This window comes from Dromaius novaehollandiae, chromosome 2, assembly GCF_036370855.1.
Source record: "Dromaius novaehollandiae isolate bDroNov1 chromosome 2, bDroNov1.hap1, whole genome shotgun sequence".
In the NCBI taxonomy this organism is placed as follows: Eukaryota; Metazoa; Chordata; class Aves; order Casuariiformes; family Dromaiidae; genus Dromaius; species Dromaius novaehollandiae.
Genome location: NC_088099.1, coordinates 37701344 through 37723977, shown reverse-complemented (window position 1 = coordinate 37723977; position 22634 = coordinate 37701344). Strand labels below are relative to the sequence as shown.

The 22634-nt window shown below is 36.8% G+C and overlaps 1 protein-coding gene across 1 annotated transcript in view; it reads right to left on the bottom strand.

The window, feature by feature from the left end:
• Positions 1-22634, bottom strand: part of HIBADH (3-hydroxyisobutyrate dehydrogenase) — an 87579-nt gene that overhangs the window by 7827 nt on the left and 57118 nt on the right. Inside the window, exons 5-6 of the mRNA XM_064506264.1 lie at positions 5897-6030; positions 5518-5594 (exon numbers count right to left, since the gene is read on the bottom strand). Coding sequence (XP_064362334.1) covers positions 5518-5594; positions 5897-6030 — 211 coding nt within the window. The remainder of the gene's footprint in view (positions 1-5517; positions 5595-5896; positions 6031-22634) is intronic.

Genomic DNA, 22634 nt, shown 5'->3' with positions numbered 1-22634 from the left:
TCCAATATGTTTCCACAGTATTTTAATCACACTTTTATCTTACATAGTGCAAAATCTTCATGAAGAAGCACTCTGAATAAATGTGCTTTAATTGCTGTCATACAAAGCATATTGGGAGCAGACAACAACCGAGCGTTTGAACACACAGGTTGCTTTTTTGGCCAAAACAAATCTCTTGGTTTGTTTGTTTCCTTATTGTTGTAACATACAGAACAGTATTTTTAGCAGCGCAGCACTTGCTTGTGCCGTATCTAGTTGCATGCAGAGGCCCCTAATTACAGCTGCGAGTAGCATTTATACCACAAGACAGTGAGGTTATTATTTCAAACTGCATATAACTCTCCCAAAGAACACTCTTCTCAGTGTTACAGCTGCCTCTCTGTGAAAATATACTTTAAAATATATATATGTATGTTATACAGATATGTAAATATTGTCTGCACTAGATCTAGCATATTTTTGCTCTAGGGAAAGAAATAGGAAGATGGTGTCAGTTTAAATCCCTGCTTTTTCAAACTTCGGTGCTCTTATTAAACACCATGCAGATTCTCTTTAGGAGACCTGAACCTATTTTTTTTCTCCTTTGCAGCAAGTGTATCATTAATAAGAGCAAGTTAGAAGTGCTTTGCATTTCATCTTTCTGAGGATTCATCCACTGGTGCATATATAACTGACAGTTAAAATTAGACATATTAAAATCAGTTACTGAAGAAGTCCTCTGTCTTCCACTGTGCCCAAAGCTTGTAATGCTAGAATGCTAGAAACCAGCTAGAATATACAGTAATTGTCATTCAGTGAGAGTCTATCCTAGAAAGTCATGCTTCAGTGGAGAAGACTGAGTTTCCATTTGAAATCAACAAATTAATCCAAGACAGGTATCTGAAAGGGCAAGTTTAATAGGAAGCAGCTACTGGGCTCTCAACCATGATAAAATGTTATTGCTGTTTCCCTGTAAATTGGCTGGGAACATATGATACTTTCTGCATAAGAGCTCCATTGCTGTTCAAGAGATATACGGCTCAAGCTATCAAAATGATGACAGTCTGCCAGTCCCTGTAACGACTTGCCATTGGATGTGGCAGAAGCATGTGCATGAGCATGTGAATTTACAATTACCAAAAATGTTCTTCTCCCTTATGAACAGAAAAAGGAGTCCATGTACTAATTGTACTTACAATATAGCCCCAAAACAATTGCTGCCTCAAATTAATGCTTCTTCAATAATATCCCTAATGAACTGAACAGGAAGGCACAAACTAAGCAAGACACACCAAAAAATACTTAAAATAGGACCATTTCAAGCCACTGCTCAAAACTCAAGTTTTGCTGAGTTTTGATAAAGTAATGTACTGAAATTTTCACACACTCCTCCAAGAGATCCATTTGGAACACAGAAAAGTTGAAATGGCATCTCACAAAAAAATTACTTGCCAATCTTATTTTAAGGGGTAACAACTGAAGTAGCTAAACTCTTGAAATATTTAGATAAATACCATTTGAAGCTGCAAATGGGTGTTCAAGCAGAACCTTAGGACCTTTTTATCACAGCTAAAAGTGACTTTAGCATCAGCATTTTAAACAAGGTGAGTGCTCTCAAGTGTCATTACTGACCTTCACAAGACTTAGGACTAGCCCTATGGTGAAGACAGCGGATCCACAGTACTCTTGGAGGAATTCTTTGTCGAGGCATTCTTTAAAAAATTTGCAGTGAGGATGTGCTCAGGGCTAATCATCCCTTAGACTGCAGCACAGGGCCCTCTCTACACTGCAGACTAGAATTTCTGGTATCATCTTCCACCTGCAGCTCAGGGTTGCTCACAGAAACTAAATCTAGAGACTGAAACTATAGTTGAACTTGGCATCAGAAGACAGAGTTCTTTTATTGTCTTTCCACTTCATATATCCACAAAAGCAAGCAGGCACAATTGACGTACAGCAGAATTGCTTAGGGAAGAGCCATATTTGCAGCTTCCGACACAATTCTGGGAACTACTACAGTCCCTCCGAGTAGACAAGAGACTTTCCCTGCTGACAGAAGTACAAAAGTGATTTTACACCAAGGTCACTGGCATAAACTTATTTCTGTCCTGGTTCTTTGTATCCCAACCATATTAAACAACCTTGTCCTATCTCCTGGCACCACATAATCCCTTCCCTCAGTCTGTGCAGGCAGTTTCAGAAGGGACTGCCAACTGTCTGACAGGCAGCAACTTCCGCCTGACCTAAACACAAATGAGGTATCAGCAACATTTAATTTCCAAGCTTTATCTTGCTAGTACTAGGCATTGTTACTGCGGAACTCAGAGCTCAGTAAGGCAGCTTACTGACATTGAGATGATGAGCAAAAACAAAAATAATCTGTGGTTGCGGACAGTATCAATAAATGTTTTCATTTCTCATTAGTGAAGTTTAGATGTACTCTGTGTATTTGCTTGGCATACTAATTCACTACAGGATTTTGCAATATGCACATTATCAACAAAAACAAGGAAAAGAATCTACTCAGGAGATTTTTTTCCTATTGATAAGTTGCACTACCAAGCTGGAAAAAAACATACAAAAGAAAATGTAAATTCATTTTGAGAATGTCTGCCACACCTTCAATTGTTTTTAGCAGCAACATTTATAAAGCACTATGAAATTAATTAGAAAAAAAACCCAAAACATAATCATTTCAATTGTCAGAACTCAGACTGGCATTTTTTCTAAATTACAGTTAATGGAATCTAAACCCAAGCACTTCCAGTGAAAGTAGACATTATTAGTAAATGACGATGATGTTATAGTAAAGCAGAAGAGCAAATGGAATGCAAACACGATAATCACTTAGGATTGCTGACTATTTTTCTGTGTGTTTAATGTGGAATTTTTGCTCACTGATGCCACTTTTCCTGCCTCCTCATCATGTTCAATTAGCTACTTAGGCTGGAGTTTGGAAAAAATCTATTATATCAAATATAAAAGAAATAAAACAATAGCAGACATCATTTAAAAATCTGAAGTAAATGAAACAGTACCTCTCTGCTTCAGAAAATGAAAATTTAGGCTGCATGGTTTGTAAAAATAATAGAGAGGTAGCAGTTCATAAACAGACTCTAACCACATTGCTTCAAATATTTAAGCAGAGTATATGTTGGTTTTTGCAAGGCACTGTAATATGACTTTCTACTCAAGTCTCGTTCACAGACAACAACTCAAGATTTAAGTGATGTAGCAGATGTATACAATGCATGACATAAGGACATTTTATAGTCTATTTAGCAGTTAAGAATATGTCCAAGTTCCACCATTTTTATCATGAATTTTTTAGACTTCCAGCATAGTTTACTCATTACTAGGTCAGTGTCAGACTTTCTTTACCAGTTATGCATCAATCTAATGAATCTAGTTGTTTCCTACTCTCTCCAACCTTGGCAGTCAAACCATCCTTTGAGTCTGTGTACCAAAAGAAACACTGTTCAAACACTACTTTGAGTATAATAGTTATTATTGCATTATGTTAACTTTTTGATCATTTTAGATGAAAAAAACCTAATCAAATTATTAATAAGGCAAAACTTTTAATAATTAACTTTTAATAATTAATAACTGTAACTTGTACTTTAGAAATTGGTACACACCAAAAATGGAAAGTTCTTATTCTAGTTATAAGCAGAAATCATTTTCTCCAGGATTTAAATCACAGCACATTAAAATCAATGTGAAGGTTCTAAATTACTTCATAAGGCTTTGAATTACTGCTTATATCTTAAACTCCATGCAGTATCGGACTAAATGAGATTCTGCTCTTCATAACATCCAGGTTACAATTAGCAGGTTTCTTCTACAATAACTACAGTTCCTTCTTCATTACCATGACTGTGGGGTAAAAAGGTTCATATATTGTCACTTCTGTTTTTGCTCACAAATGCTAAATACGAAGTCAAAATTTAAACTGGAAAAGGATAAAATGAACTATGAAAAAATCTAAACCTTTTCAAGCTACAGTGGCTGCAGACACCAATTTATTTTGCACAAACTTTATACGCCCAGAATATATGCTCCAAACCTTTTGATTTTATTCTATTTTTAATTTTAACCATAATCATCCTTACATATGTGGATAAAAATATAATGACAAATCAGTTGCATATGCTCTAGTAAGTGAACCATGACCTAAAACAGACCCTTCTGCAAGCTTTACACCACACTGGATTACAATAGTTGTATACAATGCTACTGGTTTTATTATGGCTTGATACAGATATGCTTCACTATCTTACAGACGCTCAATTTTAAAATGTAAATGGTACAGGATATTGATAAACCAATTAGCACTGATGCAAAGCAAATTCCTCTTTTATCTCAATTACAACATGACAACTTAATAGGTCAAGATAGTCTAACATCTGAGACAAGGGCAATTCAATAAAAAACCGCATCTTGATATGGTAATTAGGAGGAAATGTGAATCCATTACACTGCTTTGTGTATGTGTGCACATGTAGGTGTTCTTTTTTATTTATTTAAGCAATTGATGCCTTCTTGCTGTTTTTATAGTGTATCAAATCCACAAGAGCACATGATCTAAAGCCCAGTTGATAAATATCTAGAATATCTGTAGTTTTAGCAGGCATCATAAGGATGTGACTTAAGCAGATGAATAATGCACGAAGAGCCCTTAAAAGATATGTAATTGCAAGATAATCTCTTCAGACACAGGACTTCTTTGTGTATAAGCTTGCAAATGCTTTAGATCTGCCTAACAGAATTTAGCAAGGTTCAAATACTGTGAAGCTGAACTGGTATTTGTATGCAGTGTATTGGAACACAAAACAAAATCTCAAAGACCACCGCAAAAGAAATAGGTTTCAATTGGAGAAGAAAAATCACTTTGTTTGAATATGCTGCCACTTACAAGTCAGATGCATCACTTCCTAGAAAAGACATGGAAGGAGTGCAATGGAACATACTCTGACTTTTTGACAAAGGAAGAGTTCTGTCAATTAGGACAAACCACAGTGGTTGGGTCTGACAGAAAGGTATATGTCTTTTTTATACGTTAATTCTGATTTGAGATGCATACCATGTTAAAAGCGTTACTTTACAACATATCTGGGAACAATTTAAACAAAGGCAAACAAAGCCAACCAGAGCCATAAGGGAGTATAATACTCAAAATACAATGTACATTAGCTTAGAATGCAAACAAAAAGGTATCTCTATATTATCTCTGCATGTCTAGAATTTAAGATCAACATTATTGTACAGTGCACTGTAACAGAACAAATAAACTCTTGAGATGCAGAACACAATGATCTATACAGCCATTACAAGAGAATACTCCTGTTCTCAAGAGTCCTGCCTTACTTAAATAATCCTTTTAGCATGTTAAAGGCTTTTACAAGAGAATTTCTAGCCAAATTTTATCTATGCTATCTAATCATTGTTGTCTCAGGAAAAATCAACTGTAAAATACAAAAACTGTTAACACAGAAAAGAAAAAACCCTTCAACCCAATATAAACATCAAACAAACCTGATTCCCAGATTCATAGCCTCAGCAGTTCCAATCATACTGATGGCCAAGAGCATGTTATTGCAGATCTTTGCTGCCTGAAAATAAGTTAAATAGTCAATCAGTTTCTGAGTTTAGATAGAGCTAACATGTAGGCATCTTTTTTAACCAGGCCCGTAATAGCTATGATCAAATACGTGCAGACAGCTCTTTTCAAAAAGTAGCGCCAGTAAGTACTAGGAGAATATTTTATATACACATAGTTGAAGAACGAGCAAACAAGGAAAAATAGATAATATAGTGCATTTAGCTCTGGAATAAAAAATGGGTTTCATGAAAGACGAAAAAAGGAACAGAAAAGAAAGACTGAGATAACTGCTAAGTCCTCAGCAAGCATTACCTGTCCGGTTCCAACCTCTCCACAGTAGATCACATTAGAACCCATACATGTCAGTAACTCCTTGGCAGCATCAAATTCTTGTTCCACTCCACCAACCATGAAAGTAAGGTTTCCAGCTCGAGCAGCTCCAATGCCTGAATCAAGAAAACATTGGATTTAATACCAGTATTTTTTAAGAAATGTAAGAACCTCATCTTATCAATAAGGTTCTGATGATGTAAAATCTATGTGCTCAGTACTTCACCTATGATGAATTCCCTCAAAGTCTATTATTACTATGTAAAGTAAGCATATAGCCCCAGCACTTACAGGATCAAAGATCTTAACTCTTGAACATTTGATGAAGGTAAAACCACCTACGACAGAATTTCTGGTAGGGAAGGATGTAACTTCAGGAACACCAGGACACAATAATTCACAAGACTTACAGAAAAATGGCAATATCACTTTTATAGTTTCACATGGAGAAAGAAGCAACCCTTCCTGCAACCTTGCATCCCATAAAATTCACTGTATCCAACTTCCTAAATAAAACTTCTGTTTTGTTAAACTACTTTCCACATATCACTACTGACAGACTGTTGCTCAAAGTTAACTCTGCTCTTACCAGCTTCTCGAAACTTAGTCTGATTTTTATCAATGCTTGCTTATTTTCACATAATGGAACATCTAAAAGATACAGTCATGCAAAACCAAGTGCTTGCCTTCTGAATCTCTGCGTTTGAAGTTTATTATGTTTCTAATCTGAAGCAAATTTATTCCTAATTCAAGAACCTTTCAGTTAGTTTCCTATGCACAGATTCAACACACACTCATGTGTAGAGACCTATCCAAAACCAGTGTAAAAAATGATTCACACAAACATGCACATGCTACTCCCAGTTTTATTCCTGTAAGCCTATCTTACCCTTATCAAGGGCCAGTAAGCACATGCTGTAGTCTTTGATTATACAATTACTAAGCACAAAAATAACAATACTTTTCATGTGGTGTTTAGCACCTAGATAAAATGCTGCCTCCTTAAAAGAAGCCTATTTCTATTATGAATTACTATCATACCTTAATCTTCTCATGCCCAACAGATTTAATAGGTGGAACTACAAGAAAAATTTGGCCCAAACCAATGAGCACCTCAGATTCCTATTTTTCAGTTCAGCAAGAAGCATAGCCACTACATATTTTCTGTGCTTTGCATCAAACCTTGGCCTGTTAGAATGTACAGCTGCAGATAATGGCCTGCTTTCAAATATAATGCGTTCAACCAGTTACAGTGTTCTTATATATGGTCCAAATGAGATGATTTGTTCTTCCTCCAGGCGGTAGACCATTTTGTTTCTACAGTAAGTCAGACTGCTCTTCCACTACGGTTCTTAGTTCTTTTTCACCAATTAGCTACCATAATAACCATTAATAAATGTTTATATTGAAGTAGTGTCAGGAGTGCAACTGAAACTGGACTTCACTGAGCTAGGTGTGGTATAGCCAAAAATGAAGATGCACTCCTAAAAAGCTTCATCAGTTGAAGACAAAGCACCATTGCCTTAAACCCCCCCCCCCAACCCACCAAGCTGAAAAGCAAAAAAATTATTCTGTTAAAAATGTATCCCACTTAAACAGGACACCTGCTCCATTCACCTTGTTCCCCACTAAAAAATCAAATTATACAATAAAAAACAATAAAGAGAGAAAAGATCAGTCCCTAACTAAGCCACCACAGCAACTGAGTTCCTGCACAAAAAGTTCTGATGAAGTTGTCAACCCCAATAGGTTAATCAGAGCACCTCTTAACTTAAAGCCTTAAACCTATTGCAAGTGCTGTACCACTGAACCAGCTACGCAATAACTGCTCAGTATTGGGCCTTCTTTCCTACATTGAGGACAGGAATACAGCAGCTCCTCACACTGAGGAATAAGAAGGATTTTTGTTCAGTTTCCCGTTAAAAAAAAAAAAAAAAAAAAAAAAAAGTTCATGCATTGTCTGTGAGTGACGGGCTACAGATGCCCCTTTCTGTATCTGTCATGCATTTCTCCCCACCATCCTGCCATTCGACCTGCACTATCTTTGGAATTCACTGAAGAATTTCAGACAAATTTGACAGATTGAGGCCCTAAAAAACCCAGCAAGTTTTTACCAGTTTTGTAAAAATAGCCAAATGAGTAGAGGAAAGAGACTCCCACTAAGAGAATAAATGAAGCAGCTGCTCAACCTATATTACACTCTGAAGCATCCAGAAGAACTCACTCATAGCCAGAGCTTTGAAAAAAAGTCTCTATGTAACATTGCTGCTCCTAGAACAGCACATTTTTGAGACACTGAAATATAGTAAAGATCGTCTTTCTCAGGTTAGGAGACACCCTATTTGCAGCCAATCCTCAGTCTCAGTTGAATGACTCCTCCTCAGACAACTCAATGGTGAATCCCAGGAACTGGGCTAAGAGGAAAGCCTAGATTTAGAGCTAACACAAACAGCTCATTGTCATCTTGTTGGCTACCAATTTACTATGTACATGACCGCAAAGATTGCTACATTAATAAACACAATGATTTTCATTCCATTCCTCCAGCTATTTTTATTCTAACCACATAATGGCCTTTACCACTAATCCTGTGATCTGACCTGCAGCAAATTAAGTAGACAATTTAAGTCAAAGCTTACAAACAAAATCCAGTACTATCCATCATAGGTCAATAGCCTTGTATCTAGATTACAGGCTACTAAATAGCTTCAGAGAGTCATTTATTAGAGCAAAATTAATGCTGACAATAGTTTTCAGCTGGTTAATCTTCTGACAGCTGCACTCTCTCACTTGTTCAAGCACTTACATTTCAAGTAGAAAAAATAAATTAGTTAAGTAGGAAAAAAAGAGCAACTTGTTGTATAATGCAGGAGCCTTGGAAATTTCTATTTTTAAAAACAAAAACCTGTTTTCTTCATGGTGTATTTTATTATCTAGGATCCTTGCCAGCTATCAGCTATTTTATCAGAATTAAACAAGCAATGCAACAAATCCTTAATACTAGCAATTTTAGAAAGTTTTGGCAGGGAGTCTAGGAGTACAAGAACTGTAACTTCAGCTAAAAATAGAAATAAAAAGTCATCAGATGAATATGTACAGCTTTATTTCACAATCACAGACTCCATATTGACAACATAGATCAGTACTGTCTGATTATACCACTAAAAAAGGAGAACAAGGGAGAAAGCAGAGCAGCTTAATATAACAAAAAGAGCAATGACTATATTTCATATTTTCATTTTTGAAAGGTATCTTGCCACCTAAAATAGTGCTTTATGTACCACTGCTGATCAGGGTCAAAACTCCAGAAAACCTTCAGAATCCATCTGCTCTTCCTAAAACACAAAAAATCCTCATGCTTACAGAATGGTTTCTGAGAAATTCTATTTGTGATTAGCATCTGTAGGATTTGCTTGTCCACAAAGCAAGACTGCTCGAGGCCACGGCTGTAGTCCTACACTAGATTTCCCTAGGATGATTCCCCCATGCCTGGGTGCGGAACTGTTTAAGGAAGTCATGCTAGCAGATTCCACAAAATAAGTCAAGTGTGAGTCAGTAGATCATAACACTATATTCTCTTTGATTTCTGCTCTTCTTTCCTTATTCTACCACTGACAAAAACACAAATAAGAGACAACAGGACTATGCAAATATTTGGAGGTTTTGCTTTAAGGACAAAAAAAGTGTCAATAACTCTAATTTAAAAAATTGACGTAACTTCCTTACCATAGGCTCAAGCTAAAGTATGAGTACACGTTAACCTGAAGAAAGCTGAGGAGACTGGGCAGAAAGCAATCAGAACAAAAGACTTACCCTTTGGGAATAGGCCAAAAAGTAGTAACCAATTAGATAGCAGAAAAAGAGAAATAAATATTTGTGGGAATTCAGGCACTTTTAAATGTGGGAATTGTCCAGGCAACCCAACAGAAAATCAAAAGGCACTTCCTGTTTGAAGCCATTTATCAGAAAATTTCCCAGAAGTATACATTGGCAGGAACAGGTTAGCAGAAAAGCATGATAGGAGATTATGCATGCAAAAAGTGAATCCTGGAAAATGCACAGGGAAAAGTTCTAGAGTAGCAGGAAGAAGGAAGGACTGCAGCCTGGCATACCACAGACCGGTTTCCTGCTTGGGTACTAGAAGGTTTTGGACTAAGATCTGAAGACAGAATTTCTTCACCTGTAACCAGAAGAGGTACATATGGAACAGCTCTTCAAAATATGCCGCATCATGTCTGGCTGAGTTACTTGTGGGACAAGTAACCGTGGGACAAGTCTGTTCAGTCCACATGATTCTCACTTGTGATTGCCTGTTAGGAATTCAGTGAAACCGAGGTGCTGAGGCTCCTTAGTCTAAATTTTAGATGAAAACATGAATGGAGGCTCAAGAAGCTTCATATGACAGCAGCAACTGGTCACAGTTTTCCTGGGAGAGTCTTGATTCAGATGACCTCAAGTTTTAGGCTCTCAGCCCGAGAGCCTAGTTCAGTACCCACCCTACCCTTCCAAATTCACTTTTCTTTGCTTATTACAAGTTCTGCAGCATATAAAATCTTGGAAAAAAGTCTTGTAATTTGCCACGGATGTTTCCAGTTCCAAAAACAAACGTCTTACCTCTGCAGGTGCATCAGTAAAAGCAGTTGGGTTACAAACAGTTTGCTTACTATTAGGACTACAAATTGCTAGAAAAAGACGTTAATCAAATTTCATGTAAAGCATTTGCTTCTAGTTCTAGCTTTATTACCTTTCCATGAAAAGAACAAAACATAGATGAGTTAAAACGTAATATTCTAAGACTATGCATTAGACACCATCACAGTTACACTGCTAATAATAGAGAGTGTGCATGCATATCTCTATAAAAAATATTTAAACCAGTGTTGTGTTGCACCTTCAGACACAAAAAAATTTGTTGCTGACAAAATTGAGAACAACTAAAACTGATTAGGAATATAGCAGTGTTTAGTTGCTTCAGAGACTCCAAAAGACTAGCTGAAACTTAGAGCTGTAACATCAAGAGGCTTAGGCAAAAACCATCTATTCCCTCATTGTTTTATTCAACATATAGTGTATTGAGCAAGGCAGGATTTTAAAAACTAATTTATCATCTAAAATAGATATAAAAACAAACAAGAAAAACAAGGTTAGGTTCAATCCTCTCTTCTATTTTACAACACTGTACCTTAAAGTGCAAGAGTTGAAGCTCTCCCTGTCATGATTTAGGAAGTGCAAGAAAACACTAGTTCTTTATTCCAATACTTTTGCAAAAATGCAGTTTCAGTGACTATAGTTGCCTCAAACAAGCAGTTTCTTGTCATGTTTGCTCTCTTTCAGATAGACTGAACTTGAGAACCTGTGTGCGTGTGTGCGCACGCGTGGGGGTTTATGTGTGTGAGGCTGTGTTTTAAAGGACTAAGCAATTCTTATTAAGTATCTGCCAGCTCACATGGAATACTTTGTCTTTTGCAACTCACAGAAAGTTAAACCAAGATACACAAGGAAAGATTAACTGAAAAGGTTACTATTGTTTTGCTACATATATAAATCCCAAGCCATTCAAAAAGCACGTATAGGCAACATCAGCTACAAATCCCTACTGGAAACAAACGCAGGTTATTTAAAATTATACTATAAATTTAAAGTAAGCGGGAGGAGACATATAGATAGGGTATCATTTTCTTCTACTCGCTTCACAGACAAAGTCTGACATCCTCAAATCTATTTCCAGGGAACAAGTAAACAGAACGTTCTCAGAAAAAATCTACTCAAAGGGACTGTGTTTCTCCCTATGATAAAAATCAGCATCAAAGGTAGACCTATGAAGCTATTCTATTGCTGTGTAACTAAAACACAGTAAATCACTTAATTCGCTCAAAAGAACTTAAATGTTTTAACCAGTCTGCCATCAACAGAGATAAAGAAGAGGGCCAATGGGACTGGGCTGCAATGTGAGCCGTCTTTAAAATGCAATTGTTCTAATCATTTTCTACAGATGCAGCCTCACAAGGGGCTGCTGTCACAGGGACCATTTACGACTTGTTATGGTGTCTCTATTGTTTACCAGAGACATTCGCTAAAAAGGCGACAGCTGGGACAGAAAGCTGCTACTCAACGAACAATATAATCCCGTGAAAGTAATCAACAAATTTAAGGGTGTTAATTAACTTTACACTTTATCATGTTCAATTAGTTGTCCTTTCTAGAAAAGATTGCCGTGCACAATCGGTTTAGAGCGTGCCATGTTTGATTTGTAAGTGATCACTGTTTCTGTTTCAAAGTCCATGTCAGATGTTCTCTTGGGTTTTGGTGACACAGATGAATGGCTCTGCACATGTTAGGGGGTGATCTGGTTTAACATAAACCAGCATAACATAACCCCTTGTTAACGTATTGCTGGCCTTTCCAGAACAAGAACAGAAACACACACACACGCACGCGCAGAAGCACTTACACGTGCACAAAACCCCTGCGGTAGCACCACAGACAGCCACAATTCAAAGTTTAGTTTTTGCTGAAACACAAAGACACAAATAAATGGGCAATTTTTCATCATTATATCTCAAAGCAAGACTTGTCTTTTAGGGGCACGCTTGGGATCATTTCTTCCCAGCAAGATCCCCAGTTCTGCCGCATTATGCACTATGCACAAGCACGTTCGTACATTTTACATAATGCGTATAGCCTTTTCTAATGGCAGCTGAACAAGTGCTGGGTATATCGGTAAGTTCTGGTGTATATAAAATCCAGTGGTGACTTTTAAACGTCTGCATTGCATTTATAATGGCAGGGATTCTAGATGAAAGTTAAATTAATCTGTTATTAAAATATGCCTTTTTCCCTTTAACGGACCTGTTCTTGCTTGCTAATGGGACAAGAGAAAGCTCATGATGAAGTGACAAGGTACTTGGAAGTGCACCTTAATGAAAGTCATTGCAATTTCTCTATCCTGATAAATAGAGCTTTGCATCACCATAACTCATAAACTACAGATGTTTGAACAAAAATGGAAATGGAGGTTCAGGTCAGTGCTTTGAAAATTTATACGAGTACTCGATATTATTCTATAAAAAAAGCAAGCTTAAGGAAGTAAAGGCATCTCTTTTGCAGCATAAACCAATTACACAATTTGCTAAATTACAGCTGTACAAAGAAAAAAACCTAGTGGATTTTTATTCTGCAGCAACAGGCAAATTAAATACACATTATCATAATTATTTAAGCAGTTACTTTGTACATAAAAACAAACTGCAAAAACAAAACAAAATAAAAATTCAAAGAAAGCCCAATGGAAAAGTTGTTAACTCTGAAAGCTAATAATGGACTAGGTTAAATATTTAAGAGGAAATTACAGACTATATCAGAAATAGCTGAAACCACAAAACAAAGCAGTAGAAAACATCAGTTTTCTGCTCAGAAGAAGATCTGCAGGGAGAAAGGAAGCGGTCGATAGATCCTTAAATTGGACGCAATAGCTGTTCTTCTATCCCAAGTTGGCAGCTGCTACATTTGCAGACCTGGTTCATTATTTACCCATAATGACCATCAAGCTCCAGTCAAAGTCAGATCACAACAACTGTCAGCAGCTCTTTTAATTAGCCTTGTTTGAATTCAGATAAATATCACAATGGCCCAGCTTCTGCTGAAAAAGCAACAGAACACTGCAAGGAATGAGCTGCTCTGACTTCCTAACAAAACAGTATTGTGAAAAAGTCTGGAGAACCAAAGTTGTTGGTTTTTTTTTTAATTGAGAAAGGGATGGTGATGTGCACATTATTAATTTTTCCTCCCACCATATTCATACCACGACCTACAATTTCTGTTTACGGGCAAATTTGTGCATCTCAAATGCCAACCCGAAGCATTACTCCACAATCTAAAAGGTAAACTTTAAGAGATAGCTTACAGGTACTAATTAAATCTCTAACCTCTGTGAAATCGTACATTTTCAAAAACTGAATCAGAATTAAGGAATGCACATATTAACAAGATTATCCTCTCTCCTAATTTATCTCCTTCTGTTTGTTTATCCTCAGGGAACATAATCTTCTGTTGCATCAAGCCACTCTCATTCTCCCTGTGTCAGCAGCAGAATAATAATTCCCTCCTCCCCCTCCACTCCTGCTTCCCACAAGCAGGGGCAAGAAGGAAGAGGAGTGGATCGGACTGTGCGCATCAGCATTAATGCTCCATACAGCTATATTCGTATCAGTGTAGCATAGACTGAAAGAAAGATGCAAAAGAAGTGCACAATATGCTATCTATTCTGGATAGCCCAGCATGAGAAAGAGTAATTAAATGAATTTTGCCTCCTATAATAATATGAAGAAAGAAGATGCAGATAGAGATAGAGATGCAGACAGAGATAGAGATCCTTTCTCTAGCACCCACAGTGCTGTCAAGGTGGGCTCCCTATTGTGCTAGGTGCTGTACAAACACAAAAGATGGTATCAAACTCTCCAGTCCCACATGGCAATCTGAGAAGTGTTGCTGTACATACAAGGATCCTCAGGGGCCTTAAGGAGAACATACTTAGGGATTTACACAAACCATGAGGATATATGTATACAAACAATAGGTACATACATGTGCTGCAGTAGCACAGGATATGCCTTTCAGGCATAGAAACAGTGACTTATCATCAAGGATTGAAGGTAGAAGGTAGTGCAGATGGAAGGATAAAGAACTGTCTAGAAAAAAAGCAAAATGGTAATGAGAAGATTTATGTTTTTAATGGAAGTGTTGAGTGAAACTCTATAGGGATTAGTACTTGAACTTGGCTATATACACCAGAACAGAAATAATAAAACTTCAACCTAATTTAGATCTATCACAGAAGGATGCCAAAACACAGAAAACAATACACCCCCCTAGAAAATCATACAAAAACTGAGCAGAAGCTGTGGTCCAGGAAGTTTAATATGAAGGGAATGCATCACGAAAATTTTACGAGATGCTATTAAGTAGTAACCGACAACTCCAAAATGATTAGCCAAAGAAAATAAGTCACAAAAGGCAAATACACACAGAAGGTACTGTAATTTTTTTAAAAAGTACGAGCTGAAAGAAAGGCCTGATAAGATAGTTCTGCCTGCAGCAGTTTTTTAAAGCACTGTTGTAATGTCCAAGAGAAATATCAAAGTACTTGAATAGTTACTGAGTAAAAACGTTAACAGCACTGCAATAAGAAACGAAATAAAGTCTGACTGATTAAATCATCTGCTTATTTTTAATACCCAAAATATTGTATCAGAAATGTTTAAAAACAGTAGTTCACGCCAATCATCTCTCCTATTCCCTCCCTTTAATCCATACTTCACCATGAAAAGCCCTATGCAACAACAGAAAAAGCCCATAGGTGTTCTTGCTGGAGTACCAGATTTTGCTACTTCTTTACTTATTCCTTAGATACAGGGTCTAAATCTCATTCAGGGCTTCAGTATTATTCAAAAATATTAAAACTAACAACAACTGCAAATATCTACAGTCTTAGACAGCAAAACTAACTGCATAGACCTTAGCACAGTTCAAAACAAGTACTTCGATTTTATCCAATCGTCAACAAGAAGGCTGGACAGTCAGCAAAGAACTGAAGCAGTATGTTCTGTTCATCTAATATACTAATGTTTCAAAGTTGACTTCAGGATACTCCAAATGTAAATAAAGCATATGGTATAAGCTAACTGGTTAGCTATAGCCATGTTCTGAAAAAGCACAGCATCAAACAAGAGAAATATCCTTTGGAAAAAAAACAAAACAAAACATGATCTTCTTGACCAGCACTACTGCTTGAAATTCTAGCGTTTCAATGGAAACTCAAAGTGGAACATGAACACACAGTTTCTCAACTACGTGGGCTGGAGTTATCCCTCCATGCAACTAAAATTCAGTGACACATTATGCTTCAACTCCTAGAAATAAAACTTCATCTCAATCACATACTCAAAAAACAAGAGTATTTTTTGTCTGGCATTAGACAGATGACAGAGCTGCATATTTAATATACACCGAGGCCATCATATCTCCACTTTCTTCAGAAGCTTCCACGTGCTGCGGAAGATCAGCAACCAGAAAATAGACTGTTAGGCGACTATTGAGAAAAAGCCTCCCCTTTAGAAAAAGGTAAATTCTCAGAGGAGCCGTGCTATCTGCTCTAACTAGGATCTACAAATAATACCAAAACAAGCAAACAGACAAATAAGAAAAACCCAAAACACAACATTTGTGAGGAACAGCAAAAGCTGCAAATAGAACCGAAAGTCCACCTGGGCATCACAGCTTTTGCTCTCATCTGTCTTGACCGAGCAACATACTGTTGCTGTGCAAATTCATGACCCACAAAAACAGACACCCCGCCAGACTTGCTGAACCCTGTAAATTACAAAAAACAGGTAGCCATAAGCCACTACATTTGCAGATTTTGCTGGTTGGACTTGAAAGCCTTTATCTAGAACGTATGAAATACTCAAGCATTTTACCTTAGTTCCAAGCAAAATGCAAGTAGCAGAGAAACAAGAAACTTTTGAGGAAAAATAGGAATTTTTAATATTACTTCTTATGTATTTCTCCAGTACTGGTACAGCAAGTGCAACAAGACATTAACCTCCTTTTTTGAAGAACAAAATTACTTGCACACTTCAGTCCTTTATACTGCTTTTCCCTACCATGTCACCCTCACATAGGCCCCCCCCCAAAGCAACAAAACACTGCACCATGGTTTTTTTGCTGAATAAAGACAGTCTTAAGCACATTGCTAAAAAAAAGAAAAAAAAATCACCCTGATGTACGCATTTAAACCACATCGCTCAACAGGTATGGGTTCAAGTGCTCTGCTTAATAAAGGGTTTACTTTTGGAAAGCCAGCTGCAGATGCCTAAAGTCACACAAGGTAAATTTCTATTGATGCATTCATTAGTCCTTTCCTGTTATTTAAGAAAATAAAAACATACATAGAAAAATAAAATAAAAATCATTAAAAAAGGGTGGAAGGGCCCTATTCATACCTATTCCTCATCATTTTTGGTTTATCTAAGAGCTAAAGATGTAGCAACCCCCAACCCCCCCCAAAAGGAAAGCAGTATGAGCATATTTATATTTACAACGTTTAAAAATTGTCTAATATCTAATAGTAGCAATATAATGAAATTCCAAAACAAAATAGCAACATATAGCCAGAAAGAAATGTCAGACAAGTCATTTTAAAGAAATCCCTCTCCAGTATTCTCTGCTGGACACTTGCCCAGCTGAGAGTTTGAGTTTTAGTTATGTAGGGTACAGTCTGTGACAGTAAAACTATACAGTTTTGCTGCATGAAATAAAAAAGAAATGCTTAAAAAAAACCCAATAGGACTGAAGACTGCACTGTACATTTTTGAATGACTGCCCCTTAAATGATCGTCAGTAGTATGGGGACCAAGAATTTTTTGGATAATCTGAACTACCATGACAGCATATTGCTTTAGATACGGCTATCCTTTCCCCCAACTGTTTTAATTATTGAATCTTGCTGCACGATACAGTAAACAGCATATACAATCTATTCTCTCTCTTTCAGCTTCTCATTTAAAATACATGCTTATTTTTAAGCATGCCTAACTTAGTATCCATAAAGCAATAAAGCATTTTCTCCTGCATAATTTCAGCATACTCAGAGTTAATTCTAGAAGCTTTTTACTGAAAAGAGCACAGTAGTACAATACTGCAAGATGACAACAACTGCTATAAAAGCAACCTAAATCGAAATGATACAGACCTTCCATTTCAGGAATCCCTTCATTCTAAGACCCTTCTCATATCTATTTCCTATTTAGAGAGCCTCTGTGCATAATTCTATTATTATTCCTTTGCAAAACAGATAATACATCTCTTTCATAGAGCTAGATTTAGTATTGCCCTCCAGCCTAAAATATAATATACTTTTAAAATGTTCTCAAATTTAACTGATGCCACTTATCCAATGAGCTCAAACCCTTGTAATTTAATTTAAAGTCATACTTCTTCACACTGCACTACTTTTAAGTTTAATATGGAAATATAAAAAGAGATATTAATTTTTATTAATAACTTTATTATTTCAAGAAGGACAAATATGCAATTACATGGTTTAAATTTACAAATCTTTATATGCTCCAAATGCTGCACTTTCCTGAAACAAAGCATATTTTCATATTTAACTGTACTGAATCACAGCTTAGAGACCCACTGTAAAATAATGTGTACCTCTTTTTTCCCTCTCACTAACTGTAACTATTCCAACACTACAACTTTAGCAATTTTGCACAAAAACAAATTAAACTTTTTCTTTAATGAGAAGATTTCTGAAGTCAATACATGCCCTGCTCTTCCAAAAAAAAAAAAAAAAAAGAAAGAAAATAAAGAAAAAGACTTCATTTTGCCTATGAACAAAATCAAGAGGGTAACAAAGTTAATTATTTCTCATAATCAGTAATTATGATTAGATAAGAGAGTCTTTGGTAATGAACTGCTCTAATGATGGAGGACCTCCATCCCAAGAAATATACTAGTACATTAACATAACTGTGTATGCAAAGTACATAGAAGCACTGCCACAGTTAACTTGTCATTGAATGATTAAATAGGAATTCATAATTAGAAAAATCCACAGTGTAATTTATTGGCCTTCCTGACAGTTCTGGTTCATTAGAAGTTGATTACGAAACAGTGACCTCTAGCGGCCTACATTTTTTTCATGCTATCTTGTTTCTCTTAACAGCTTCTGGCTGCTTTTTAACAACAACAACAAAAGGGCACTTTCAGAAATTAAAACTGTTTCCCTTCTTGGTTTTAAAGTTAATACTGAGGTTAACACGGTTTTCATGCTCATTAACACTTATATACACTGATTAACATCATGTCTTCTGGAACTACAAATCATCATTTATCCAGTGTCAAGTATAAAAACTTTGAGAAGCTCATACTGCCAGTAAACCTCGCTATCATAAAGTGAAGTGCCTCTGAGCGCTGCCTTTGAACAACACTCACTTTTGCGCTAAAACAAATGATACCGGCTCAGATAGAGGCAGAGGACAAGGAGGGAGAAAACTCCTCAGTTCTGCTCCAAGTAGAGGAAAAAAACCCCACATTTCATATTAACTGCTAAACAGATGCCTTGCAACATTCATAACTTAATATCATTGTAAGAGTTTTAAGTGAGATCTGCATTTAATTACAAAATCTTTTAAGCATAAGAAAGTGGAATTTCCCCCTATTCGACATAACTCATCGACTGGTAAGCTACTTAGAAAGCTTTTATTTTAACATTTTCCATCATGATATACATGGTTTTCCTTGCAACAGGACAGTGGCTAAAAATTAAAAAAAATTTTTTTCAGAGTATTTTTAACAGACATAACATATCTGAAACTAATATAGAAGCCCCTCAAACACAGTATTAAACAAAAATCTATATTCAGTGAATTCAAGCAATTTAGATTTCAACTGTTTTCATTTTACATTTTGTTGTATTTTCAGACATGAACACTGTAAAAGTGATGTACATGTATTTTTCTTTGTTTTTGTCCAGCATGGACTAGCTACAAAAATAATGTTCCTTTATCAGAGAGAAGCTGGAAAATAAATTGCACAGTCCTGCTTCATACAAAAACAGATTTTTCACAGAGAACTATTCCAGCCTCTCAACTGGGGAGAAGTCCATCACGCTCATAAGCTGGAAACAGCTTTAACAGTTGCTAAACAGACAGTACGGAATAGAGACCCCCATGTTTGATTTTCCTGTGCATGAGTGAGTGACTTTGTGTGTGTGTGTCTGTGTGTACGTACAGGCGTGCACGCACACATGCAGGCTTCTAGCTCTTTGTGGCAATGATTTAATATAGTGACTGGATAATGAGCTGTGCTCCCCGCAGCAAGTGAATCACCATTTAATGCTATTATCAACAGTTCATGACCCACCGGCATGAAATGTCAGCCTGATTAATCTGAACACTACTGACCTCAGAGAGGAAAAGCTACCTTATTGTCAGAATTTAATATATAATAAAACCATACACAGAATATAAATATCTGATCAAACAAAGCCATTAAAAGGAAATCTGCTTTATTTTGCTGTTTCCTTTAAGCTTGCTAAGGCAAAGAAAAAATATTTTAAAAATAAATACATTTGTCTAGCCAAGCAGGAAGCAATCCATCAGGACCTATTATTTTGATGTACAGTGAAACATTTCAAAATGGCTGTCCAGATACAAACCCCAGGTTGATACAAACAGGAAAAAAATTAGAATATGCTACTGTAAACTTGCTACTGTCAATTCATATCAGCAAATGATCAGAAATCGTTCTTGCTTTTCTAAGGTCAATGAGGCAATAAAAATACTCATTGGTAAATTGGAAACAGTTTGTGTGAGTGATGCTGCATGGTTCATAAAAGAAAGCTACCTTAGCCTGATAAGACCAACCAACTTGAAGTAATTAGTAACTTCTATTTGTTATATTCATGAATATAAGGAGGAAAAAGCATATTTTATACATTTACAGTGAAGATTTTTCTTACATAATTCAAAACCACGATATAGCCCCATTCAACTTACTTTTTTATAACTTTGTCTTTTCTGCATGGACTAAAAGGAAAAAAAAAGCTTTTACCAGTTGCAATGAGGCTGATAAGATTCTGCCATATCTTCTCCGCATCTCTTTCTCATTTAACCTGGCCAGGAGTCTGATAAAAATTCTAGAACTTGTAAGCCAGCTTTTCAGGATTCTGTACACAACATGCAAATAACCCAGCTTGAAGCCAGTAGGACTAGATGGCATTTACATTATTATAATCAATATAATTAGCAATATATTAGTATAGCTATTATGATTATAATTGATATAATTATTATAATTAATACATAGTATAATAACATTATAATGTTATAATTAATATAATTATAATTATATTAGCTGATAGAAATATAATTCCTGCAGCCGCTTATTGTTAGAACAGTGTAGCAGTTTTCACCTATTTTGCAATACTTTTTTTACACTGTTTCATCTCTCACTTTGTATTGTTGCCCAATGGTACCAAAAGGGTTAAGGGATTTTCAGGACAAGGAACTGGAAAAGAGCTGTGACTAAAATCCCCCAAACTGTCCACATATGAATGGAATGACCATGAGTGAGATGACAGAACGATCATTCCAAGTATTAACTTATAACAACTGGCAGCCAAGGAAAGAAAACATGTCGAACTGACTTGACTGAAACTTGGACAAAACAAGAACCCTGATGTCTAAACTCTCAGTTAAGAGCTCTTCTGGAAATGTAAAGAAGGAATAAAAGAATTCTGGACACTTAAGCAGGAAAATAATTTATGTTGCCAGCACGGACATATGTTTAAGCTTTGCTTTTCCATTCAGAAACCAGAAAGTTTGTGTATGCCAGCTGACTAGTAAGTGCTGGCTTGTTTTGCAAAGGCTGTCCTACGTAGCTGCAAATACTGATAGATGCAGCATGCGCAACCGCACTTAAGTATCTGATAGCAGTTTAAAACCTCCTCTGTAACCCTCCTCCCAACCTATGGCAAGAAACAGGAGTCTGCCATACAGTAGCACGGCCATGGCACTCACTCGTGGAAACATCACGCCTGGCAATAAGGGTTCATCCAGAGAAGCTGTATTTAGGTCTCCATCAAGCACAAATTGTAAATCTGTCTGCTGGGATGTCCAGGATTCTTTATCTGCAGCTGTTGGCCATCTTCCAGGTCATGCAGCCCCTCTTACTTTTGCAGATCAGCTTACCAAAGTCCTGCAGTTAAACTGGATCCTCTGCTGTAAAGCTATGTTGTCCTCTTCGCTACCCAAAGCTTCCTTTATCTCTGTGGTTCCTCACTGTCCACTCATTCTATGAGCCCTTTTAAAGACCCTGTTTGTCACAGGCATTTTTGTTCTGTTTGAGTGAACCCCATTTTCTTCACTTATGCCTCCTGGAGAGGCGGAGGAAAAAGGCAGTGGGGACTTGTTTTTCCCAGTTCCAGAGAGCCTCCTTGACACCACTAGAGTCTGGCAAAAGAACAGTCTATTCAGACTAAGGTAACAACCTTCCACAATCCTGACTGTGTTGGGCAGACGCTACAAGCCACATCCATAAGTGGCAGATTCTGTATGCAAACAACCTGTCCAAGATACAACATGTGTTATGTAACAATTTGACCAGAATTCCTACATTGGACAGACAGAGTCCTCCAACCATCTTAGAAATGACTTGAAGGTGGCAATGGCTTACCGCAATAGTGGTAACATGGAAGACAGCATCAATAAGCTTGCAGAAAAAGGTGATATGCCATTCCTGCCTGATGGCAGGCACATGACAACCAAATAAAATTTTCTGAACCCTTTGTAGTTCAATCCACTTTACTTACTTACATTGTTACTTTCTTTGGTTTCTACTCTTCCTCATCATTCCACAGAATACTTGGGGTTGGAAGGGACCTCTGGAGATCACTTAGTCCAAACTTGCTGCTTAAGCAAGGCCAGCTAGAGCAGGTCGCCCAAGACCGTATCCAGTTGGATTTTGAGTATCTCCAAGGATGGAGACTCCACAACCTCACTGGGCAACCTGTTCCAGGGTTCAACCACCCTCACAGTAAAGAGGTATTTCCTTGCATTCAAGTGGAATTTCTTGCGTTTCATTTTGTGCCCATTACGTCTTGTAATTGGCCCCATCCTCCTGACACCCTCCCACCAGATATTTATGTACATTG